General features: G+C 33.5%; 1 protein-coding gene across 14 annotated transcripts in view; it reads left to right on the forward strand.

The window, feature by feature from the left end:
• The window catches only part of CadN (neural cadherin), a 792,724-nt gene that overhangs the window by 443,873 nt on the left and 321,719 nt on the right, over positions 1-27,132 (forward strand). For all 14 annotated transcript variants that reach the window (XM_073971019.1, XM_073971033.1, XM_073971023.1 and 11 more), the window contains 5 exons: positions 8,127-8,577; positions 8,840-9,056; positions 13,435-14,220; positions 14,839-15,072; positions 15,150-15,341. In XM_073971019.1, coding sequence (XP_073827120.1) covers positions 8,127-8,577; positions 8,840-9,056; positions 13,435-14,220; positions 14,839-15,072; positions 15,150-15,341 — 1,880 coding nt within the window. The remainder of the gene's footprint in view (positions 1-8,126; positions 8,578-8,839; positions 9,057-13,434; positions 14,221-14,838; positions 15,073-15,149; positions 15,342-27,132) is intronic.

Raw genomic sequence — 27,132 nt, forward strand, 5'->3', positions numbered from 1 at the left:
AATACAGATCCTATATTAAATTATTCCGTGTCACAATTGATATTCTGCGTCATTAAATCTCCATTCTGAGAAAAACCTCACCCTTCTTAAAGCATCAAAAACAATCTTCCTTACTTGTCACTCAATAACATCTTCAATTATCTTTACATTTCAAGCGCAAAAAACACATAACCTTTAGCGATGTCCCACCACAAAGTTGGGCAATTTAAAAGGACAAAAAAATTATTATTGCCGAACCCTATTCCATTCTTAGTTCAACTGCAGCGTTTATGTGTCAAACAATGTTTTGTTTGGTCACCACATAATTCCACTCACGTCCTTTATTGTTGTTCATTTCTTTGCAATTAGAGGGTGTTGGTTTTTCTCCTGCTTTTTTTAAAGGAAATTTTAACAACAATGTCATGCAATGAATGAACCTCATTGAATTTTTGACACGCAAACATTGTCAAAAAAAGAAGTAAACAAATATTAAAACCACCAAAAGTCATCGATAAGAGCAAGGCGAATGGTAGCAGAAGCTACATTGTGAAACCTTAAGGTGAAATAATATTTCCTTGAAAAAAGGGAAGAGACTTACCCTAGTCATTTTTAAAAATGTCGTTAGTGTTTGCATTTGAAAGTATTGTTGTTGTTGCGTCTCTTTATAATTTACACTTTTACAACTCTTTATAAAACTCCCTTCGCCTAAACGCACAGGGGTCGTTGACGTTCCTTCGTTTTTATGTCATTTTCCTTATTTCCATTTTTGTTCCCATAAAAAGGGGTAACGTTTTTGGATAGAAATAGAGAAATTAACTTTTTCAACTTTCCCTTCCACCAAAAAAAGTTATTCAAATGGAAACAATCTTATACAGATGTTACATGCCAGCGGAAACTTCTTTGCATTTGTGGCACCCACGGGGAGCATTATAAAGTGAGGCTTGTTGTATTGTTAAAGATGTTGATTTTAATAAAGACAAACATAGATGTGTAATTTTGTTGTTGTTATATTTGGCATTTTTGTTGTTATCCTATTGGGCTGGCTCAAAAAAATACCTGCCATCAAAAAGTAATGCCTGTCATTTATGGTATAGTGAAATTATTACCACCTCGTAAGCGTATAAAAAGTAATTTGATCCGACAGAGAAAAATTCAAAAATTTTGTAAGTCAAGATTTACAATATACACATATGGCCAAAATAATAAGTACATCATAGTTTATTTTTGAATCTGTGCTTAATCTTCAGTTTTTTTCTCGATAAACATGTGAACTGCTTTTCATTTCGAATCCCCTATTTGTAATCATAGATGCTACGACAATAAAAAACGAAAACAATTATTAAAATTTTTTTTCTGAGTTACTTTTGTGTTAAAGTCTCAAATTTGGTTGGTCAAAAAAATAAGTACATTTTGGATATTTTAATATTTGTCTATAGTCGAGTAAATTTTTATGAAGTTTGGATAGTAATTTGACTGTGCTAATAATATTAAACCAAAATAAAATTAAAATTAATTGTTGGATGAGTCGAAAAGAGCATTATTGTCCTGAAGATGGAAGATTGGCGCCAATATTTAAGTATCAGGAGAAAAATCTTCGATAATAGCCAAATCCCTGGAAAGGATGGTGTGTTTTCTCCACAATGCATTGAAAGGAATAGAAACCTGAAGAAACACGCTGTAGGCCCAAAAAGACAGCAACCACAATTGATAGTCCCTTTGTAGTACTCCCTATAGAGACCCATTGAACTCATTTTGGGTAATTTCTGTTGACATAGGAAACATTATATTCATCCAAATGGCTCGGAGAAGAAAGATAAAGGCCCGCCAAATTCCCAGAGCGATAAATAAAACAGTTTCACTGTCTCGGACAAAAATTGAAGATGGGGTCATTCTTCGATTCTACCATTCCCAACATTCATATGGAATGGTTCGGAGAGGTATATGAAAAAATAGGTGAAATATATTTGAAGAAAATTGTTACAAAATGCACAAAATTTACTAAAAAATATTTTTAAAAACTCATGTTGATATTTTAGAAACCTTCTCAAAACTGCAATTTTATTTGAAAACGATTTTTTTTAAATCAACGATAATTAAAAAAATATCTTTTTAAAATCCACGATGTATTAAAAAATATTTTTTTAAAATCCACGATGTATTAAAAAATATTTTTAAAAAATTCACGATTAATTAAAAAATATTTTTAAAAAATTCACGATTAATTAAAACATGATTTTTAAAAAATCCACGACTTATTAAAAAAAATATTTTTAAAAAATCCACGATTTATTAAAAAAATAATTTTTAAAATCCACGATTTATTAAAAAAATATTTATAAACAATTAAGATTTATTAAAAAATATTTTTTAAAAAATCCACGATTTATTGAAAAAATATTTGTAAAAAATCCACAATTTATTAAAAAATATTTTTAAAAATCCACGATTTATTAAAAAATATTTTTTAAAAAATCCACGATTTATTGAAAAAATACTTGTAAAATGTCCACGACTTTATAAAAAATTATTTTAAAAATCCACGATTTATTTAAAAAAAAATTTGTAAAAAATCCACGACTTTTTAAAAAATATTTTTAGAAATCCACGATTTATTAAAAAATATTTTTTAAAAAATCCACGATTTATTGAAAAAATATTTGTAAAAAATCCACGACTTTATAAAAAATATTTTTAAAAATCCACGATTTATTGAAAAAATATTTGTAAAAAATCCACGACTTTATAAAAAATATTTTTAAAAATCCACGATTTATTAACAAATATTTTTAAAAAATCCACGATTTAATCAAAAATATTTTAAAAAAATCCACGATTTAATAAAAAATATTTTAAAAAAATCCACGATTTATTGAAAAAATATTTGTAAAAGATCCACGATTTAATAAAAAATATTTGTAAAAAATCCACGATTTTGTAAAAATCCACGATTTAAAAAAAAATATTTTTAACAAATCCACGATTTAATAAAAAATATTTTTAACAAATCCACGATTTCTATAAACGATTTATATAAAAAATATTTTTAAAAAATCCACGATTTAATAAAAAATATTTTTAACAAATCCACGATTTCTATAAACGATTTATATAAAAAATATTTTTAAAAAATCCACGATTTATATAAAAAATATTTTTAAAAAATCCACGATTTATATAAAAAATATTTTTAAAAAATCCACGATTTATATAAAAAATATTTTTAAAAAATCCACGATTTATATAAAAAGTATTTTTAAAAAATCCACGATTTATATAAAAAATATTTTTAAAAAATCCACGATTTATATAAAAAATATTTTTAAAAAATCCACGATTTATATAAAAAATATTTTTAAAAAATCCACGATTTATATAAAAAATATTTTTAAAAAATCCACGATTTATATAAAAAATATTTTTAAAAAATCCACGATTTATATAAAAAATATTTTTAAAAAATCCACGATTTATATAAAAAATATTTTTAAAAAATCCACGATTTATATAAAAAATATTTTTAAAAAATCCACGATTTATATAAAAAATATTTTTAAAAAATCCACGATTTATATAAAAAATATTTTTAAAAAATCCACGATTTATTATAAAAATATCTTTAAAAAATCCACGATTTACTATAAAAATATTTTTAAAAAATCCACGATTTATTATAAAAATATTTTTAAAAAATCCTCGATTTATTATAAAAATATTTTTAAAAAATCCACGATTTATTATAAAAATATTTTTAAAAAATCCACGATCCAGTACAGCTTTGCTTGTACTGCACTAGATGTATTTTGGGGGTTTTCTAAACTTGTCTGAGGCGTTGAATTCCATGAGGTCATTTGAACGACAGATATGAGGTGTTCTACACTCGATGAGATTTCTTCTTCAGTTTTTAGAGATACATTTTGATTCAGTGTGTTACTGATCAGATGCCGGAATAAGTGCCAGTTAGTTTTTTTATTATGTAGTTTACATTTTTGGTTATGTTGAACATGTTGTGAATACAATGCTAGAAATACTGGGGAATGATCCGACGATAAGTCGTGGCTAACTGCACATTTTTCTGTTTCTGCTGGAATACCCTTTGATACACAAAAGTCTATGAGATCAGGATATTTATTCAGATCTGATGGCCAGTAAGTTGGTGAGTTGGGAGAAATTGTTTTTAGATTAAGCTCTTTAATTGCATAATAAAGCTGCCTTCCTTTTGGTGTAGTGAGACGTGAACCCCATAGTATATGTTTGGCATTATAGTCCCCGCATGCTATGAACTTATTTCCGAGAGTTTTGAAATAATTAATATACTGACATTTTCTTATATTATGTCTTGGTGGACTGTAGATTGATGACACTGTTAAGGGGCCCATTAAGGTTTGAACAATAATAGTTGTTGCTTGTATTTCTTCGGAGCAATAGTGACTTCCTTGGTGGTGACTTATATTTTCGTTTATTAGTATGCCTGAACCACCTCTTGCTTTTCCAGAGGGGTGCATGACATGATAGAATTTGTATTTAGGAATAGAAAAATGATGCTTGTTTGTGAAGTGTGTCTCTGATACGAGAAAAATATCAACTTTGTTTGATATCAGAAAGCTTTTTAATTCCAGAGAATGTTGGGCCAAGCCATTAGCATTCCAGAATACGATATTGAGGAACTCCATTGATTACATATGAGAAAGTTTTTGGGTAATGTTCACGAGAAGGTTTGACATTTGTTGCATAAGGGTGTTAAGAGAACTTAACATTTCTTGTATACCCGATAGATTATTGGGTGGCGTAGGTAGGTTTTGCTGTTGCGTTTCTGAGGTTTGTTGTTGTTTTTGCACTGAACTTCTAGCAATATTTGTATATGAGACGTCATCTCGGCTGTGTGTTGAGGCTGAGGGGTTCGGTACAGGTTCTGTCTGGACAGTTTCTCTGTTTTTTCTAAGGGACGGATAATGGTGTGTGTAAATCTGTTTATAAACCGCACATCCTTTGTAGTTTGCGGGATGGTTTCCGTCGCAAAGTGCACATTTGACGTCATTTGCCCAGTTTTTCTTTTGACAGGCCTTGCTCTCGTGGTTTCCGGCACACTTGATACATTTAGGGTTCTTTCGGCAGTACGATTTGGTGTGTCCATATTGCTGGCAATTTGAACATTGAGGTACAACTTTTTTTGGCCGTGGTGGTTCGAATTGTATAATGGCACCCATCAGTCTTGTAATGGAGTATATCTCCTTGTTATTAGGTTTATTAACTAGTTCCACTGCAAACAGAGAAAGTGGTTTTTTTGTAAAACGACTTTTAATATTCCAGATATTAGTAACTTCGTGACCTAGGCTTAAAAGCTCGTCTTTGATGTCTTGGATGTTTATTGTACAATGCATCTTACGCAGTATCACTTTGAAACCTCTTTCAGATTTGGGCTTATATGTGTAGAATTCAGTTTTTCGTTGTTCCAGTTCCGCTACGATCTTTTTGTATGTTTCATCGGTTTTGGGCAAAATTTTTACCTGTTCATTTCTGAGGGTTTTGAATTCGTACTGGTCTGGGACAGACTGAGTTAAGAGTTCAACAAGTGGTTGAATGTTTGTAACCTTATCAACAAAGATAGGCGGTGGTTTGAATGACTTTGCTGGGGGACATGTAGTTGTTTGAACATCATCTTGATTATCCAGGATGGCAAATTGGTTTGCCGTTTGGGGAGTTTTACTCAACCAATATTTTGTGTTGGTAGCATGCTTTTTTGCATTTCCACAATTTTTTGGGCTTTCATTTTTACGCTTTTTGTCTTGGACGGTTTGCCAATCATCATTAGAATTGGCTTCTCCATTTTTAGTTTTATTGAAAATATGCTGGTGTTCGTCAAACCGACCAACTTCATTTTGTAATTCATCTTCATCCGTTTCATAGGAGTGGGTTTGTTTATCTAAACGTTGTTTCAGATATTCAACATCCTTTTTTAGTTTGCTACAGAGTCTTTCATATTGTTCATTTCTTTCCGTTAGTTCAGCATTGGTTTTTTCCAATTTTTGTAATTTGTTTAATCGGAATGAACCAATGCTGTTACGTGGGGTTGGTTCTCCTGTTTCGTAACGTACAAGATCAGACACAGGGTGACTCATGTCGGTATCGCAATATTAGTGCATATCGAAGACATACACCGTATACGTACGGCATTGCCAGCCCACTGCAAATCTCGTATATTACTATTGGATGCAGCACTGAGTGTTATTAGAAGCGAACAGCTGATATAACAAGAGTTCAGTGCAAATAATTCAGCAGACACAAGAGTTGTCCCTTTCAAGTGTGTTTTTGTTTTATTTTGAGTTTTTAATGCAATTTTGCAAAATAAAAAATCCAATTTATTGTTAACTCACCGCCGTCTACGTTTTTCATCCAGTGGGAAAATGTTTCTGGAGTATCCAGCTCCAACACAACAATTGTCCACCAATTACAAAACGATCCTGTGCAGTGTTTTTTGTTTGGTAAGTTGCAGCTACCGCAGACACGTCCGTCCAGTAGAACAACAGTCGTCGTAAAAAAATATTTTTAAAAAATCCACGATTTATTAAAAAAATATTTTTAAAAAATCCACGATTTATTAAAAAAATATTTTTAAAAAATCCACGGTTTATTAAAAAATATTTTTAAAAAATCCACGATTTATTAAACAAATATTTTTAAAAAATCCACGATTTATATAAAAAATATTTTTATATAAAAAATATTTTTAAAAAATTCACGATTTATTAAAAAAATATATTTAAAAAATCCACGATTTATTAAAAAAATATATTTAAAAAATCCACGATTTATTAAAAAAATATATTTAAAAAATCCACGATTTATTAAAAAAATATATTTAAAAAATCCACGATTTATTAAAAAAATATATTTAAAAAATCCACGATTTATTAAAAAAAATTTAAAAAATCCACGATTTATTAAAAAAATATTTTTAAAAAATCCACGATTTATTTAAAAAATATTTTTAAAAAATCCACGATTTATTAAAAAAATATTTTTAAAAAATCCACGATTTATTAAAAAAGCATTTTTAAAAAATCCACGATTTATTAAAAAAATATTTTTAAAAAATCCGCGATTTATTAAAAAAAATATTTTTAAAAAATCCACGATTTATAAAAAATACACGATTAAAAAAATCCACGATTATTTGAAAAATATTTTTAAAAAATCCATGATTTATTAAAAAATAATTTTAAAAAATCCATGATTTATTAAAAAATAATTTTAAAAAACCCACGATTTATTAAAAATATTTTTAAAAAATCCAAGGTCTGTAAAAAAATATTTTTAAACAGTCCAAGAGTCATTAAATTAAAAATCGTTTTGTAATAACTGCACAATATCACACGTATCGTGGTCCTTGCCAAATTTCATTTCAATGCTCTTACACAATAAAAATCCTTTGTTGACATGTTTCCTTTTCCGCTTATTTGACAAATAATATTCCTATGTGTGTATGTGTCTATATTTGTGATAAGTTACTTCAATTTCTGCTCTAACGCCTTTAAGTAATGTTTGCTGTTGGTCTTACCGTCATTTCTTTGTCATTGTTTTTTTTTTTTTTTTTTTTTTTTGTGTTTCTCCTGTTGACATAAATCACATGACAGCAGTTGATTGTCATATGCATAGTAGCCATGGTTGGTGGGAGGTTTGTGCTTTTTTTGTGAGTGTGTGTTCAAATTTTAAAGTGCTTTACAAATATGCGAAACAATGTCTATGCTTCAACAATGTATTGATGTGAGACATGCTGCTTGTAGTTTGCTTAGCGTTGCTAAGCAGTGTTTGGTTGATTCCCTTTGTTTTAATGGAAATATCATCCATTCAAGGTTTGTTTAAAAGATTTGTTCTCTTTTTTTCGAAAGGGGAGTTATACTTTACATTGATTTCAAAGTCAGTATAAGTGGTTTTCATGTTTTGTTAAGATTTAAAGGAAAGGCCGGTAGGAGATATTTTTTGATTCTAAATCCCTTAAGATAGGCTTGATGATGCTTGAAGTATGCTTAAGCAATCTTTTTACATCAAAAGAAGTACAACTAATAAATCTAGATTTAGTTTTGAATACCATATTTCATATTTATAAAATTTATTCTAATAACCCTTTTTTCCCCTTCTCTTCTTTCCAGCTGGTCTTAAATATACCGATAATCAACGTGTCATTATCCATGTCAAGGATGTCAACGATGAACCACCGTATTTTATAAATCGTCCCCTACCCATGCAAGCCGTTGTACAACTAAATGCTCCACCAAACACCCCAGTATTTACACTGCAAGCCCGTGATCCTGATACCGATCATAATATACATTATTTCATTGTACGAGATCGTACTGGAGGCCGATTTGAAGTTGATGAACGTTCTGGCGTTGTAAGAACCCGCGGCACTGATCTCTTCCAATTGGATATGGAATATGTACTGTATGTTAAGGCTGAAGATCAAAATGGTAAAGTTGATGATCGTCGTTTCCAAAGTACACCCGAAGAGCGTTTGAGTATTGTGGGTGGCAAACGAGCACCTCAATTCTATATGCCCAGCTATGAAGCGGAAATTCCGGAAAATCAGAAAAAGGATTCAGAGTAAGTTGTCTTAACAATTTTCCTTATTTTTTAAATCTTTTCATTTTTCGTATCCAATATTTTATTTCCACGACATTTGTTGTTTATTTTCCACAACTTTCTTTTCCTTCTGTTCATACCAATAAATATATTTCACAAGAGTCAGTAGAAGTAGCTGCTACTCAATTTTATTTAATTCCGTTGCCTTGAAGTATGCTTTAATTTTGTTACATTTCTTATTTTCTCTTTCTTCTTTCATCCTTTTTCTCCGTATGACCTGCAGCATTATTTCCGTCAAAGCCAAGTCATTTGCAGACCGTGAAATCCGTTACACTTTAAAAGCTCAAGGCCAGGGTGCGGGTACTTTCAACATTGGTCCCTCATCGGGTATTGTGAAGCTGGCAAAAGAATTGGATTTCGAAGATTTACGACAGCCTCATGTCTATTCGCTGATTGTAACAGCCACCGAAGATTCGGGTGGTTTTTCCACATCTGTTGAGGTAAGTACTGCTTGAAACTGAAACTATGTACAACGAAAGATGATGGTGTTGCCATGAGTAAAGACTTTAGGAGAATTTTTCAATATGCTATAATGGCAAATTGTAATGTTAGAACATTGGTTTGCCATTGCCTTCGTTCCTTGCCCATCTCCAATCCCCAACGCCATCCATAATCCTTGGGGTCTTAGTTTTGCAAAATTTCAATACAAGTCCCTTTTGTTTAGCATTACTTATGGTTGACTGAACTTTTGTGTCGTGTACGTAACTCGCCTTTGAATTATTGACTTGGGTGGAAAGAAGGTGGCAACAACGGGCATGAATATTGGGCCACATGGTAATGATGGTAGTAAATTTTCCAAGGGCAATTTAATGTCACTAGAGATTTGTTTTGTAACTTTATTCAGTGATTGCACTTAAATGCATAATTTTCAAAAGCGTTTTGCACAACAGGAGATTGGGGGAGGTTGTGAAGTGCTATGAGGGAAATGGGCTTCGTTATTCTATATGGCAAAACTAATGGCAGGAAGGAAACATTGCCGTCAATTGACAGTTTTATTGGATATTTTCTTTACACAAGAGAGCTGAGAATGATTTTGTTTTTAATAAAAACGAAATTGTCGACAGTAAATTTTATTTAAATTTGCAAACAAGAACGTCGGGAAGAAGAAGACAAAGACGCAGATGTAATCACGTTAGGGGAAAATATGATTTCGGATATTGAAAATAAATGAAATATGCATTTATCAGATACTGAGGGAAAACAATAATGGGTTGATGTGAAAAAACATAAAAGGAGGTTTATGATTTGAAATGAAGATACCCTGACTCATGAGTGCACATCTGAACAAAAATGAGGGACCTACTCAAAAAAAAAAATTCTTTAAATTAAGGACATTTTTCATCGAACCTCAATTCGAAGTTTTTGTTACAGAAAAATATTCCGAGGCTCTCGTTAAACTTTAGTACGAAGTTTTTTTCTATAGGAACAGCGACCAGAGGGTCTGGATCGACTATTTTGGGTTTTGTAGAAATTTTTTCCTATAGAAAACATTTCGATATTTTTTTCTATAGAAAAAAAAATTAACGAACCTAATTTCGACGATTTTTTATAGAAAAAATCTCTCAGTTCGACGATTTTTTTATGTAGAACAAATTTTATTGAAAATCAGTACGATGTTTTTTTTTCTACAGAAAAAAAACTTTCGACCAATCTCAGTTTAACGATTTTGTTTCTATGGGGAAAATTTCGACGAACATAAATTCGACGAACCTCGGTTTGACGATTCTCCTGTATAAAAATGATTTGACGATTTTCTTCTATAGAAAAAAACCTCGGTTCGACGATGTTTTTCTATAGAAAAATACTCAATTTGAGGATTTTGTCAAGAGAAATATTTTCGACGAACATCATTTCGACAATTGTTTTCTATAAAACAGTTTTTATAGAATTTCATCGAGCATCAGTTCACAATTTTTATCTATAGAAAAAAATTTATTTTTTCAAAATAGTCTGGCTTAATCCCATTGTTGTTGTTTTAATATTTTAAAACAACTATTTTATTAGTGGAAAAGATTTGGCATTGTTCGCCAAGGGGTAAGGCAGGGAATACTATAGTTTCTATCCACGCCACTGGATCTCATCAGTTCCCTTGTTTCTTGTTTGTGGATATTCTCCACCGAAGTTATTTTTCAATAACTTCTTCAACAAGAAACTTTTTATACCCAAACATCAATCGTCAGCTCGAAGTATAAAGGTAAGCAAAGAAAAAAGTTCAATGAGAAGTTTTTCCTTGGCAACCTCATACAACTCCGACGAAAGTGTCTGCGAAAAAAATTTACGAAACTCAGTTTGATGATATTTTTTTGTCGAAACTCAGTTTTTTCTATAAAACAAATTTCGACTATTTTTTCTATAGAAAAAATTTCGACGAACCGCAGTTCGACGATTTTTTTTATAGAAAAAAATTACACGAACCGCAATTCGATGATTTTTTTTTATAGAAAAAATTTCGACGAACCGCAGTTCGATGATATTTTTTATAGAAAAAATTTCGACGAACCGCAGTTCGACGATTTTTGTTTATAGAAAAAATTTCGCCGAAGAGCATTTCGACGATTTTTTTTAGAAAACATTTTGACAAACCGCAGTTCGAGGATTTTTTCTATAGAAAAAATTTTGACGAACCGCAGTTCGACGATTTTTTCTATACAAAAAATTTCGACGAACCGCAGTTCGACGATTTTATCTATAGAAAAAATTTGACGAACCGCAGTTCGACGATTTTTTCTATACAAAAAATTTCGACGAACCGCAGTTCGACGATTTTTTCTGTACAAAAAATTTCGACGAACCGCAGTTCGACGATTTTTTCTATAGAAAAAATTTCGACGAACAGCAGTTCGAGGATTTTTTCTATAGAAAAAATTTCGACGAACCGCAGTTCGACGATTTTTTCTATAGAAAAAATTTCGACGAACCGCAGTTCGACGATTTTTTCTATAGAAAAAATGTCGACGGACCGCAGTTCGACGATTTTTTCTATAGAAAAAATGTCGACGAACCGCAGTTCGACGATTTTTTTCTACAGAAAAAATTTGACAAATCTCAGTTCGATGAGTTTTTTTCTATAGAAAAAAATTCGACGGACCTCTGATCGGTTCGCAGTTCGACGATTTTTTCTACAGAAAAAATTTGACAAATCTCAGTTCGATGAGTTTTTTTCTATAGAAAAAAATTCGACGGACCTCTGATCGGTTCGGTTCTATATAAAAAATCGTCGAACTGCTGTTAATCGAAATTTTTGCTATAGAAAAAAATGTCGAACTGCGTTTCGTCGAACTTTTTCGGTCGATAATTTTTTTTTTGCTGTAGAAACAAATTCATGGACCCTTAGGTCCATAATTTTTTTCTATAGAACATATTCAAATTCATGTTTTTTCCACAGAAAAAATTCGAGAACCATGTGTCAATGTTTCTTCTATAGATACAAATTCCGCGACCCTTGGGTCGAAGTTTTTTTCTATAGAAAAAAAAATTCCGCGACACTTTGGTCGAAGTTTTTTTCTATAGAAAAAAATTCCGCGACCCTTGGGTCGAAGTTTTTTTCTATAGAAAAAAATTCCGCGACCCTTGGGTCGAAGTTTTTTTCTATAGAAAAAAATTCCGAGACCCTTGGGTCGAAGTTTTTTTCTATAGAAAAAAATTCCGGGTCCCTTGGGTCGAAGTTTTTCTATAGAAAAAAAAATCCGAGGCCCTTGGGTCGAAGTTTTTTCTATAGAAAAAAATTCCGTGACCACTGGGTCGGAGTTTTTTCTGTAGAAAAAAAAAATCCGAGGCCCTTGGGTCGAAGTTTTTTCTATAGAAAAAAATTCCGTGACCACTGGGTCGGAGTTTTTTCTGTAGAAAAAAATCCGAGTCCCCTGGTTCGAAGTTTTTTCTGTAGAAAAAAATTCCGAGACTCTTGGGTTAAAGTTTTGTCTATAGAAAAAAATTCCACGACCCTTGGGTCGATGTTTTTCTATAGAAAAAAAAAAACCGCGACATTGGGTCGAAGTTTTTTCTATAGAAAAAATTCCTCGACTCTTGGGTCGAAGTCTTTTCTATAGAAAAAATTCCGCGACCCTTGTCGAAGTTTTTTCTATAGAAAAAATTCCGCGACCCTTCGAAGGTCGAAGTTTTTTCTACAGAAAAGAATTCCGCGACCCTTGGGTCGAAGTTTTTTCTATAGAAAAAAATTCCGCGACCCTTGGGTCGAAGTTTTTTCTATAGGAAAAAATTGCGCAATCCTTGGGTCAATGTTTTTTCTATAGAAAAAATTCGAGACCCTTGGGTCAATGTTTTTTCTATAGAAAAAATTCGAGACCCTTGGGTCAATGTTTTTTCTATAGAAAAAACTTCCGCGACCCTCGGGTCGAAGTTTTTTCTATAGAAAAAAATTCCGCGATCCTTGGGTCGAAGTTTTTTCTATAGAAAAAAATACCGCGACCCTTGGTTCGAAGTTTTTCCTATAGAAAAAAATTCCGCGAACCTTGGGTCGAAGTTTTTCTATAGAAAAAATTTCGAACCAAGGGTCGAGGAATTTTTTTTCTAATGAAAAATTTCGAGCCAAGGGTCGCGGATTTTTTTTCTATAGAAAAAATTCGAGTCAAAGGTCGCGGAAATTTTTTCTATAGAAAAAACATCGACCCAAATGTCGCGGAATTTTTTCTAAAGAAAAAACTTCGACTCAAGGGTCGCGGAATTTTTTTCTATAGAAAAAACTTCGACCCAAGGGTCGCGGACGGACATTTTCCGTTAAGCTTGAGTTCAGAGTTCTTACTTGCAGTCCTATCTATGGTTAAAAAATTTATTAATTTCATTTTCTCCCTCTCTTTTCAGCTCACAATCCGTGTAACCGATGTCAATGACAATGCCCCCAAATTCGAATTACCCGATTATCAGGCCCACAACGTGGATGAAGACATACCCCTGGGAACAAGCATCTTACGTGTCAAAGCCATGGATTCCGATTCTGGTGCAAATGCTGAAATTGAATATCTCGTTTCCGACGATCATTTTGCTGTCGATACAAATGGCATAATTGTGAATAATAAACAATTGGATGCCGATAACAATAATGCCTATTACGAATTTTTGGTAACGGCCAAAGATAAAGGTGAACCCTCCAAATCAGGTGTGGCCACTGTACGCGTTTACACCAAAAACAAAAACGATGAAGAACCAAAATTCTCGCAACAAGTCTATACCCCTAATGTGGATGAAAATGCCGGTCCCAATACTTTGGTTACAACTGTTGTCGCCTCCGATAAGGATGGTGATAATGTACGTTTTGGTTTTGTGGGCGGTGGCACCTCGTCGGGGCAGTTTGTCATTGAAGATATTACCGGTGTCATACGTTTACATAATAAAGCCATTACTTTGGATCGTGATAAGTATGAATTGAATGTTACCGCCATGGATGATGGCTCGTGCTGTGTTAATGGTGACCAAACGATACACACATCCACAGCTGTTGTTGTGGTCTTTATCACGGATGTCAACGATAACAAGCCAGTGTTTAAGGATTGTGCCACATATTATCCCAAAGTGGAAGAAGGTGCTCCTAATGGCAGTCCGGTTATTAAAGTTGTTGCCACCGATGAAGATAAGGGTGTTAATGGACAGGTAAGCATTATGTTTGTAAATTTTTATGGGAGAAGGTGGATAGAGGAGATATAATAATCTATTCTATAAAAATACTCATCTCACAAGGAAGAAGATTTTTCTCTGAAGTCCAAAGAATTAACATTCAGATATTATAGTTTCTATAGAAAATTCCTCAGATAATCAAGTTGGATTTTTTCAAAAGAAAAATTCGTCAAACCTTAAAGTATTTTTTTTTTTAAATTAGAACTTCTTCTATAGAATAAAATCCTCTGACTCTAAGTTTAAAAAATAAAATATAAAAATTGTCTAAAAATCTGAAGTAGCTTTTCTATATAAAATTCCTTCTTTCCCAAACCAAAATCCTATTTATAAAAAAAATCCATCATCAATCAAACCAATTCTCTATCTCTCTCCATCCTATTAAAATTCTTCACAACTCCCCTCTGCATTACAAAATCTATTTTATTTATGTGACAAAAATAATTGTATTTTCCTGTTGAATGAAAATTTAATTAAGTTACATAAACAAAAAGGATGCGAGGGAGAGAGTGAAAGAGAGAGTTGACAATCAAAACCACACAACACATATAATTAATTGAATTATAAATTAATTGGATTTTATTTATTTTTATTTAGGTCAAATACTCAATTGTGCAACAGCCAAATCAAAAGGGCACCAAATTTACAGTGGACGAGGAAACGGGTGAAGTATCAACGAATAAAGTGTTCGATCGTGAAGGTGATGATGGTAAATTTGTGTCGGTCACTGTGAAGGCCACAGATCAGGGTGAACCCAGTCTTGAGGGTGTTTGCTCATTTACCGTGGAAATTACCGATGTCAATGATAATCCGCCATTGTTTGATCGTCAGGTTTGTTGAGAGAAAGACAGACAGTAGCCTTAATTCTGCACCAAAACAAAATTATTAAACTTTTTTCGCCATTTCAGAAATATGTTGAAAATGTCAAACAAGATGCCAGCATTGGTACAAATATTTTACGTGTCTCCGCTTCGGATGAAGATGCCGATAACAATGGTGCCATTGTTTATAGCTTGAGTGCCCCCTTCAACCCCAATGATTTGGAATATTTTGATATCCAAGCAGAATCTGGCTGGATTGTCTTAAAGAAACCACTTGACGTAAGTTTTTCGTTAACTGATTTATCAAATTATTTTTTTTTTATTTATTATTTTGGAAAAAGTTTTATTTAATTTTTAATTTTTAGTTGTGTAAAATATACTATGTTTCCCCTTCAGTATACAGAAGAAAACATAGCAAGGAAAATTAACGCAAAAATTATTTTGGTTACAAACCTACTAACACATTTTTGCTAGTTAAATAAAAAGCTATTAAAGGGTTAAATAAATTTATTGCAAACATATTAATGAGGAGTGGTAGAAAGACCTCAAAAGACCGGATATAGAATATTGGGGATGTTCATTCATTCCCATGGCATTACCTTGTAAACATTGTCGCGTTGTAATTCAATACGTTCACAAATCCAGGCCGTTGATTTTGATGCATATTGTACTGCCAAGTTTGAATAAAATTCGCATGTTCTTTCAGTTTCATGGCATTATTAGGTATGAATTTAATGAGAATATTTACAGCTTACGTGCTAACAATGAGAACCTATCGTTAGGTTTATTTACATCCACATCTAGTGTGTCCGATTTGTCATCTGTCAGTTACCAAAAAAATTATTATCAAATAACTTCAAAAGATCTTGTATGGTCCCCTAGCAGCGTAAATTAGAACAGCTAATTTCAGTGACTTAAAGAATGAGTTTTTAAATGTTCGAAAGGCGGCTTTGTTTTTGAACTGCGCTTATCTATGTCCCGTCGAAAAATGGTACAACTTAACCCAGATCGGGCCGTGTATATTTCGACAATTGGTTCCCTCAAATATACCAAATATTATCTTATCTGTTTCGCAAGTACCCATGCTTCTATTCTCATACGTACGCCGCGTCTTTGTCTGAAACCTTGTTTTGGTACTGACCAGTTTAAATATAATATGCGTATCAATTAATGTCATCTTACAAAATCAGTGATACCGCAAATATAGATCTGTCGAAATCAGGTAACATCTCTTGATACTTCTTCAAAAAAAGTGAGCAATTTTATACCCCTACATTTGGATCATATGTAAATTATGGGTGATAAATCAATTGATTTGAAAGCGTGGTGATGGTTGACGAAACGGCTAAGCATGTATGCTGACATGAACGCCATCTTTATTACAAGGTGGATAGTAATGGTTTATAACACGGCTAAAGAAAACATATTCACACGAACGCCATCAATGCTCTAAGTAAAAATATTTAATTAATTATTTGAATTAATCGAGCTAACATGGCATAAGGAATTTGTATTGAAAAATGAATTCTAGCGAAGTACCACACACTCAACCACTATGCTACGATCGTTTCGCTGGCTCTTCAGGCATATTTTGAATGTAAATGGCTAGAAGACAAAGGCTGATTTTGATAACTTCTATTTATACAACCTTTTTTACTAATTAGTAGATATGAAGAATTTTTTCATGTCTTTTTCTATATCAATTCACCCTAGTGTCTTGTCTAGGAATATTTAGCCATCGGGTTTCTTAGAAAAATTAATTGATGATCATACTTTAAGGCATTTTGCGGTCTTTTCAACTTGAAGTCTTTTATAGATTTTCATAGAAACCTTATGTGTCGGTTTATTTTATATTCATTCAAAGACTAAATTTTCCTTTAAAAATACAACATAGCCTTTTTCTAGGAGTTTTCCCCTAGTGCTATTGGATGTTTTCGGAAACATTTTGTGGTGTGGGTTAAAAAAAGCTGAAATGGAGGATTCATTTATGCACATACAGAAGTAAGACAATATTCACCACCTATTAATGTTGATGAAACAAATAAAGTATAATTTCAAGAAATGAATAAAATGTATGAAGTAACTATCCTCTTGAGGCCATACTGATGGTGATATTCACTATCAATCCACAAATCTTCGTTGAACATCTTGAAGATTTCCTGGTTTCTGGCCTTCTAGAAGATCCTATGTTGACATTAACGCCATCTATAATTCATGTTTAAGTCTTTACTACTTACTTACTTACTTACTTACTTAGCTGGCCCATTACGGAACATTTGTTCCATAGACCGAACTAAGAAAAGATCTCCAATTCCATCTGTTTCGTGCTTCGCTTTTTGGAATACCGCGCCTTGTCATCTCTTCATCCACTTGTTTGCGCCATCTATTCTTTGGCCTGCCAATTCTGAGTGCACCGCCATGTGGCTCGAATTTATACGCCTTTTTAGCGGGTTCATCATCGCTCATTCTTATTATATAGCCTTGCCAACGCAATCGCTGCATCTCGATACGTTTAACTATATTGATGTCGTTGTATAGCAGATACAGCTCGTGGTTCATACGACGTCGATATTCACCGTCAACGCAGATCGGTCCGTAGATCTTTCGAAGAATTTTTCTCTCAAACATGCCAAGCACTGACTTATCTGCTTGCGCAAGTACCCAGGCTTCCCAATCATACATCAGCACGGGTAGTATCAGTGTTTTGTAAAGCGTTATTTTTGTTTGATGAGTTGTGGCTTTGTTTTTAAAGTGCTTACTTAAGCCAAAGTAGCATCTGTTGGCCAATACAATTCTCCTTTTTATTTCACAACTGATGTCGTTTGTTGTGTTTACGGCGGTGCCGAGGTATACGAAGTCTTTAACTACCTCAAAATTATAGGAACCAACTTCAACAGTTGGTCCGATCTCAATGGACGCAGTGCGCGTCGACACCATCAGCTTGGTCTTCTCGCCGTTTACCGCCAGACCCACTTTAGCAGATTCTCCTTCGACCTTCATAAAAGTATCGGTTACTTCTTTTACATATCGTCCCATGATGTCTATATCATCAGCATAAGCAAGTAACATGTGGCTATTGGTGTAAATTGTGCCACTTCTTTTGACGTTTGCCTCTCGTATAACCTTTTCTAGCAGGATGTTGAAAAGATCACACGAAAGGCTGTCTCCTTGCCTAAAACTCTTTTGGTACAAAACTCTTCGGAGAGGTTCTTTCCTATTTTAACTGAAGATCTTGTGTCAGTTAGAGTCACTTTACAAAGCCGAATGGGTTTGGGGGGATACCAAATTCAGACGTTGCTTGAAATACCTTTGAACGTAGTGGGCTGTCGAAGGCTGCTTTATAATCGACAAAAAGGTGGTAGGTGTCGATCTGCATCTCTTGGGTCTTCTCCAGAATTTGCCGCAGGGTAAATATCTGGTCAATGGTGGACTTGCAAGGTCTAAAGCCGCATTGGTATGGTCCAATTATTTCGTTGACCATGGGCTTTAGTCGTTCGCACAATATCCCTGACACTATCTTGTAGGCGATAGGGAGAAGACTTATGCCCCTATAGTTGGAGCATAAAGTCTTATCTCCTTTCTTATGGACGTGACACAGGATGCCCAGGTTCCAATCGTCGGGTACGCGTTCTTCCGGCCAGATGGAGAGGTTTTTCCCTTCGATAGCAGCACGACACTCCTGGTCATACCATGTATTCCTTAGTGGAGATCTCTGGTATCCAAGTACTGATTTTGCGACTGTTTGCATGGAGTGGGCAATGTTTTGCCATTGTCCTGATGTGTTATCGGGACGAGGAGTGCTCTGATTAAGCAGTTGGGCCAGTTGAGTGGAATATGCTGTGACTATCTGTTGTGATTGCAGCTTACCGATGTCTAACTTCCGTGTTGTGTCTGTTCGCACTTTGTTTGCAACGTTTAATCTGGTACGTACCTTTGCTGCAACAAGGTAGTGGTCCGAATCTATGTTTTCACCACCGAACGATCGTACATGCAACACGCTAGATGCATGTCTTCCATCTATCACAACGTGATCAATTTGATTTCTTGTTCTTTGATCTGGAGACAGCCAGGTGCCTCTATGAATATCGAGATGCTTAAATGTGGTGCTGCTTACTACCATGTTTTTTGCAGCTGCGAAGTCCATCAGCCTCATTGTCAGATGTTTCACTGTGGAGACTGAATTTCTCGACTGTTGGGCCAAAGACATTCTCCTTTCCAATTTTGGCTTTAAAATCACCTAGTATAATTTTAATGTCTTGGGCAAGGCGACGGCCATTAGTTTCTTCTAAGCGCTCCTAAAATATATATGTTTGGTCTGTTCGTCCTTGCCTTCAGTGGGAGCATGAGCTCAAATAAAGCTGATATTGAAGAATTTTGCTTTTAATCGAATTGCAGCGAGTCTTTCAGTCTCTGGTGTGATATAACTCATCAGTGATGGTTGATGAATCGGATAACGCAAGTGTTTTTACAGTAATTTTACAGTGATTTTAAATTTATTCTGGTTATGCTTCTGAGGAAAATGTGAGAATGAATACAATAGAAGAAAAAAACTGACTAAAACCGAAGGCCATTTTATTGACTTTTCAGCTGAGTTCGTATTTTCCCACTACACCTGGCAGTTCAGTTTTCCATATAGATTTTTTTCTTGATCAATGCACGACTTTAAGCCAAATAAGCTGTCCAATCTGCATCTTGGAATCGTTGGCACACAAATCTTTTTGCACTAAAATTTCTATAAACTTCAACATATCTCCACACATTTGAGATTTGTTTTGCAACGTCAGTTGAAAGGTTTTGTCACAATTAATTGGATATTGTTGTTAAAAACCTTTACTGATCGTCGCCACCTGTTGTCAGCAATTCTCACAAAGAAGTTCTTACATCGTTTTGTGCGTTCTATTTTTAGACTAGCAAAATTAAAAAGCTGCGATATACATTTTGCGTAATTATCAATTAAAAAACATTTAGTAAAATTTCTGTATTGGATTATGTTTGGGATTGGATCATTTTTGGAAGCTTGAAGATATTAAGATCTCATCGGAGATGGTTGACGAATGGACCAAATCCAGTACATTGACATAAACGCCATCTATATCTAAATGTTAAAATAATTATGGTTGTTCTTCTGGGAAAAATTAATGAATCATCACCATAAAAGACCTGTCTCAATATTTACGGTTATTATCTCTTCTTTGGAAGCTTGAAGATATTAACCCTCTGATCCCCAATTTTTTTCCTTGAGCCAATATTTTTTTTTTTTTTTTTTTTTGAAAACATATAATTAAAGTATATGTCAAAACTAAGTTATAACAAAAATTGCGGGGCGTTACTCCCCCTGTTTCAGAAAATACAGTACATTATTTCTACAATTTATTTGGTCAATATTTTGTGAAATTGTGTAAATAAAAATGTTTTTATCGTTCAGGAGTGTTCTTTTGGCCATACTTTTGAAGCATCAGAACTAAAATTCTACATAAAACTCGTATATTTTGATTTAGAAAAGATTAGAGTAATTTGGACTGTACACAACGAATTTGAATTTGCATTGATGTGCTAGACTTTAAACAAAATAATGCACCGTATTTATGTTAATCGAGACATAACTGATATTTTTTGTTGTTACAAGGTCAAACAGCCCTTCTGAGTATACTTTTGAGAAAAAATTCAAAGTAGAATATATATATATATATGCTTATATGTAACATCGGGGATGAGAGGGTTAAGACCTCATCAGATGGTTTTCGAATGGACTAAATCCAGTACATTGACATAAACGCCATCTATATCTAAATGTTAAAATAACTATGGTTGTTCTGCTGGGAAAAATTAATGAATGAATCAACACCATAAAAGACCTGTCTCAATATTTCCGGTCATTTTCTCTTTAATGCGAATCATTATATCACAGTCCGGAGATTGAAATTTTGTGTCACACATTCTTCAAACGGATAATTCATTTATTTAAATATCCTCCTCTGGCGTTATTGAAATTTTTCCGAAAACTTTAGTGGTGTCGGCTAACAAATAGTCGAAATAATCAATGAATAGGATCTTTGTCCGAAAGCGTGGCTACATTTACCATCAACGATTGTCGCATTGGTATTATATTGGCATTTGCGCCTCAGTTTAAAAAGGTCTTGTTTCTGATAAAAACATTTATTGATGACCAAACTTTTAGGGGGAATTTCTATATAAATAAAAATTAATGGCTTTTTGGCCCACATTTTGCTACGGTACCACCATTTGACAATAATCCACATTAAAGAGCTCTAAAATCGATAATCAAATAGTTTAGATGAATTCCGTTCTGGATTAAAACACAAAATTATCTTCTATTTTAATGTTGCTCAACAATTATTCAATAGGTCTTTTGCGGTCTACCACTTCTCCAGTGTTATGCAATAAAATGTTTAACCTAATAACTTTTTTAACTACAGTAAAAACGAAACTAACCAAAATATCATTATTTAAAATTACTAACATTCGGTTTGGACGATAAATATAAAAAAAAAACACGAAAAGTATTTCTCTTAAAACCTCCGAGAATAGGGTCACTCCCAAACATCTCTGATAGGGATTTTAGATTTTATTTTTCATTACAAATATTTATAGTTTTAATGGCTTTTTTCTAATACAAATGCGCTATACAATGGAAATTAGTTAAAATTTTTTATTTAAAATATTCTGTTCGTTAACTGCACCATTTTCAGTTGGTAAAAAAGAATGAAAAAATCAAAATTTCAAATGTAGTTTGGGTTGCTGTAACTCATTTATGGTTTATTTCTAATTATTTGCAACTAATTCCAAAAAAGAAAAAAAAAAAGAAAGAGAAAATATAATTTTTGTAAGTTAAGTTGAAATGGAAATTTTTGATACTAAACCCCAAAAGAAAGAGACCGAAAAAAAACGGATTATTAGGTAACAAGTAAGCAGTGCAAATTTTTTTGAAACAAATTTAAAAACAATTTTTGAAAGAAATGTAAAACAAATATTTTTATTTCATATAAGAGTTTTTAGTTCTCGTTTTTGTTTTGTTCAGACCTATAAGTTTTGCTTTAGTTTAGTTATGAATATGAGAATCATATCGAATATGAAAATCAATTGGCTTTAATGCAATGGAATGGTAACCAAAAAAAGCAAAACATAAATTGATTTTTTAACATTTTTTCCCAAGCAAACAAAAAGAAAACACACAAAGTGTTGCAAAGAAAAGGGTTTTGGGTCAGGCTTTTTTGTAAATATTAAAAAAAGAACAAACACGCCAAATATATTTTAAACTTAGTTTTAAGTACAAACATCCATAACCTAACCACCAAGAAAAAAAATCCTCCATTTATGAATTTTAGCTATATAAAAATATATTTATTATTAACAATTATGTGGCATTTTCATATATATTATAATCTATGTTTCAATGAGATTTTTGAAGAAACATAAACCACAAAATTATGGCAATGTTATCTTTATTTTTGTATCAATTATTTTCTTTTTTTCTATTATTATCCCCAGTATCCATTCCCCTTATTTCCTTTGCTTGTTAATCTTTTTGAGAGACTAAACACAATTTTTGAAAGTCTCGAGATTTTTGACGGAAGCATGCCTAACAATTCTATATAGAAAATTATATCCAAATAAACTATAAAGTGTATAAGTGTTAATCTCTTATCAAAGGTTTTTTAATGTTTTATGTTACTTGCACCTTTTGTAATATTTAAGTTATTTTTCAGTTTTATTTAATTCTATAAAAATAAATATATGTTTTAGGTTTTTCGTCTTCTAAGAAATTTCGTTTCCTAACTTTCATTTTTTTTCTCTTAATTTCCATATATATTGAAAAAACAAACAACAAACGTTTTAAACATATATCTCATAACCTTACAAAAGGGTTGTTATCCTGTAAGTAAATGATTAATGAATTAGGGTTACATGCTTCTGAGATCCTCTCTAGTGAAAGAGAGTTATATAGAACTTCACCACGATTGTTGTTGAATGTCTTAACAGCACAAACATAAATTAGCCATTGTTGTTGTATGCAAATCAAATGAAATAATAATAAGAAACAAGACTCATCTCCTAAGAACTTCTATAATCGCATAAACTTATACCAAAAGCAGATTTTAGCTACTCAATGTTTCAATGTCTGTTGTAATCCCATCTGCTAACAAATTCATTATTTGATGTTAGGTAAAAAATAAAATATTCTTCAATTTGTGGCAATTTTTGGAATGTGTTATGGTACAATTTAAAAAATATATATAAATAAAATTGATGGGCTCGTAAATAATTTAAAATTGGTTTAAAAATCTATTGAGTCCTAAAAAGTTTACAGTTTGGTTCGAATTTCCCCATCGCCAGAGAATTCAATAAATTTTTCTTGATTAGTGCACGATTCTTAGTCAACTAGGCTGGCTAATCCAGACCCGGAAATTTTTTGCAGACATGTACGAAATCTGTCTTGCAACGAAAATTGAAGATTTTTGTCACACTTAATTGGATATAGCGAAGGTCACAGTAGCGCTGTTTCAGCATGGCGACTTCGAGTTTATAGGCGAGGGATATAAGATAGTGAAATCGCTGTACATGGTTTTCTGTGTTTGCTGTTGCCTCTTCCTATTATTCGTTTCAAGAAACTCGCTAGTGTAACAAGGACTTATTGTTAAAGAGGTTCATTGCTTAAATTTTTACACGATGCCATCTGTTGGCAGCTATACCCACCAAATAGTTTCTATTGATCAGTGTACCATTCTGGATCCTTTATCTGGATCTTTAAATCTTGGGCACAAAATCGTCATTGTCAAGATTTTCTACAACCTTTTACAAATGTCTACAAATTTTGAAGTTTGTTCTGGAATCCCAATGAAGGTTTTGCTACAGGTAATTAGTAGAGTTGTGTAGTTCCGGAACGAACTAGTTCCAAGGAACTATTCTGCACAAGGAACTTTGGAACTATATTCGGCTCTTGCATTTATATAGTACCTTTAGTTCATATAGTTCCAGCCGTGCATATAATTCCTTTGATTTGTATAATGCATTTTCTTCATTTAATTCCACACTCACGTCGACCTTTCACGTTCGTTTCCTTAATCATTCAGACGCGGCCACATTGTCCATGTTTACATTAGGCAATTTTCCTTGCAGCAATTGTCAGTTTGTAGGTGAGAGAGGGTGTTGAGAGGCAAAGGGTTACCATATGCCTTACCTCTCTCTCCATTAAACTGACAATTGCCGCAAGAAAAATTTCCTAATGTAAATATGGTCATTGTTAAATAAATGTAAATCACATCCTCGTTACATCGCCTCAATTTATTTATTTTTATGTTTGCTATGTAAATTGTGTCTCAGAGCATGAATATGCACTCTCCCTTACATCAACATGGGCTCTTTTCTACAGTATTGCCATATTGAAATACCTAAATTCAGTTTAAATTCACTTTGATTTTGTGAATTAAGAATGTGGATAATGCAGGAATTAATTTTAATTAAGGCAGTTAATGCAAATTAACGATGCCGTCTGTCTAGTGTATAATGGGTCCCGAAATGACTAAAGGTACTTACTACTTACTCCAATTCTCTCTGTTTAGTGCTTCGCTTTTTGGAATACAGCGCCTTGTCATCTCTTCATCCACTTGTTTGCGCCATATATTCTTTGGCCTGCCAATTCTGCATGCACCGTCATGTGGCTCGAATTTATACGCCGTTTTAGCGGGTTCATTATCGCTCATTCTTATTATATGGCATAGCCAACGCAATCGATGCATCTCGATACGTTAAGCTATATTGATGTCGTTGTATAGCAAAACCAAAACTCTTCGGAGAGGTTCTTTCCTATTTTAACTGAAGATCTTGTGTCAGTTAGAGTCATTTTACAAAGCCGAATGAGCTTTGCGGGGATACCAAATTCAGACATGGCTTGGAATACCTTTGAACGTAGCGGGGTGTCGAAGGCTGCTTCATAATTGACAAAAAGGTGGTAGGTGTCGATCTGCATCTCTTGGGTCTTTTCCAGGATTTGCAGCAGGGTAAATATCTGGTCAACGATGGACTTGCCAGGTCTAAAGCCACATTGGTATGGTCCAATTATTTCGTTTACCATGGGCTTTAGTCGTTCGCACAATATCCCTGACACTATCTTTTAGGCGATAGGGAGAATACTTATGCCCTTATAGTTGTAGCATAAAGTCTTATCTCCTTTCTTATGGACGGGACACAGGATGCTCAGGTTCCAATCGTCGGGTAAGCGTTCTTCCTGCCAGATGGAGCTAACTAGCTGATGCATACACCTTATCAGCGTGTCGCCTTTGGTTTCAAAAAGCTCGGCTGGTAGACCATCAGCTCCTTCTTCCTTATTATTCATCAGTCGGTTTATTGCTGTCTTTACCTCATCTTGGCCGGGTGGTATACATTCAATACCATCTTCTGGGATTATATCCGTGGTATCTTCGTCGACTTCGCTACTATTGGATACCAACAGTTTGGAAAAATGCTCTTTCCGTATCCTTACCACACTATCTGCATCAGCTACCGGATTACCTTGCTGGTCTCTACAGGAGGATGTGACAGTTCCAAAGCCATCAGTTTGATGTTTCACTCTTTGGTAGAATTTTCGGACTTCATTCTGTCTAATGTACATCTCGATTTGTTCACACTCCCGCTTTTCCATATCTCTCTTTTTCCTGCGGAAAAGTCGTTTCTCCTCTCTCCTTTTCTCCCGATACCTCTCTCGTGCGCTACACGTTGCTACTGATTGTAAAGTAGCCCTATATTCCGCATTTTTTGTCTTCGGTAGCAGCACGACCCTCCTGGTCATACCATGGATTCCTTGGTGGAGGTGTCTGGTATCCAAGTACTGATTTTGCGGCTGTTTGCATGGAATGGGCAATGTTTTGCCATTGTCATGCCATGTTGTATTCTTAATAAAATCGACTGGCTGCTCTCTCCGAAAATGTTTAAGGCGAAGGTCATTTATAGTGAATTTTTGTTTTAATTAATTAATTCGCTTTCGAGTTGAGCTTTCATGACCATTACTGTAGGATATACCAAACACCAAAATTATTTTTACAGTAGGGGTATATGGATTCTATAAATTGTATATTTATTGACTATACCCACCTATCACCTACTTAACATTTACTATTTACAATAGCCAATGTTGATGGTTGGTGAAACGGCTATGTTAGCATAATTTCATTAACGCCATCTATGCTTCAATATCATCATCCAAATCGGCATTATCAGCCGTTCTTTCCGCGATGTAGTTGCATTTTTGACTTTGCTTCAGTCACTTGCAGTAACAATGTTTTGTATCTGAAGAAGGGACTCATATTTTTGATTGGTTCATCCACATTCGCCATACGTTCGCGGCTCATTAATAAAGGTACAAATACCAAGATACATTAATAAGTTTGTCCATTACAGTCCTTTAATCAGCGCGGTATATGACACGATAATAAGTCCAGATGTTTCACAGCAGCTTTGGGTTATCTTGTGTTGATGTTGCTTGGCCTAGGATTCGAACCGCAGAGTGCACGACGGGTGTACATTGCACCACGGTGGCACACATAAAAATAATGTTTGTTTCTGAAAATCATTTTTGTTTCTGAAAATTCTATTTTGGAGATTTTCAAAATTCCCATCTAATTATTTATACGGTAGAAGGCACATGCGGTCCATAAAATTTTAATTTATGGAGTGTAGCTGGTGCTGTGCTGTGGTGGGTGTCTTCAATAATATTCCCAGTATTCACAATAAGAAACTTTTTTAAACTCCATCTTGCCCAGCTTAAGTTTGTCAAACATGTCTCTCAATTATGCCATCACCGCCATCTATATCTAGTTATTTATACAATTGGGTGCGATTTACAGCATTTATATTGTTATATATTTTGGAATTAGAACCGCAGACCTTATGAGTGCAAGGCAGGTGTGCATACAATTGCATCACGGTGGCACCCATTAAAATAATTGTAGGTTCTGAAAATTCTATTTTGGATATTGTCAAAATTCCCATTTTATTATTTCTACAGTAGGAGGCGCATGCGGTCCATAAAATTTGAATTTATGGAGTGTAAGTG

The sequence above is a fragment of the Musca autumnalis genome, unplaced genomic scaffold (assembly GCF_047663935.1).
Source record: "Musca autumnalis isolate F117 unplaced genomic scaffold, ASM4766393v1 scaffold_2, whole genome shotgun sequence".
Classification (NCBI taxonomy): domain Eukaryota; kingdom Metazoa; phylum Arthropoda; class Insecta; order Diptera; family Muscidae; genus Musca; species Musca autumnalis.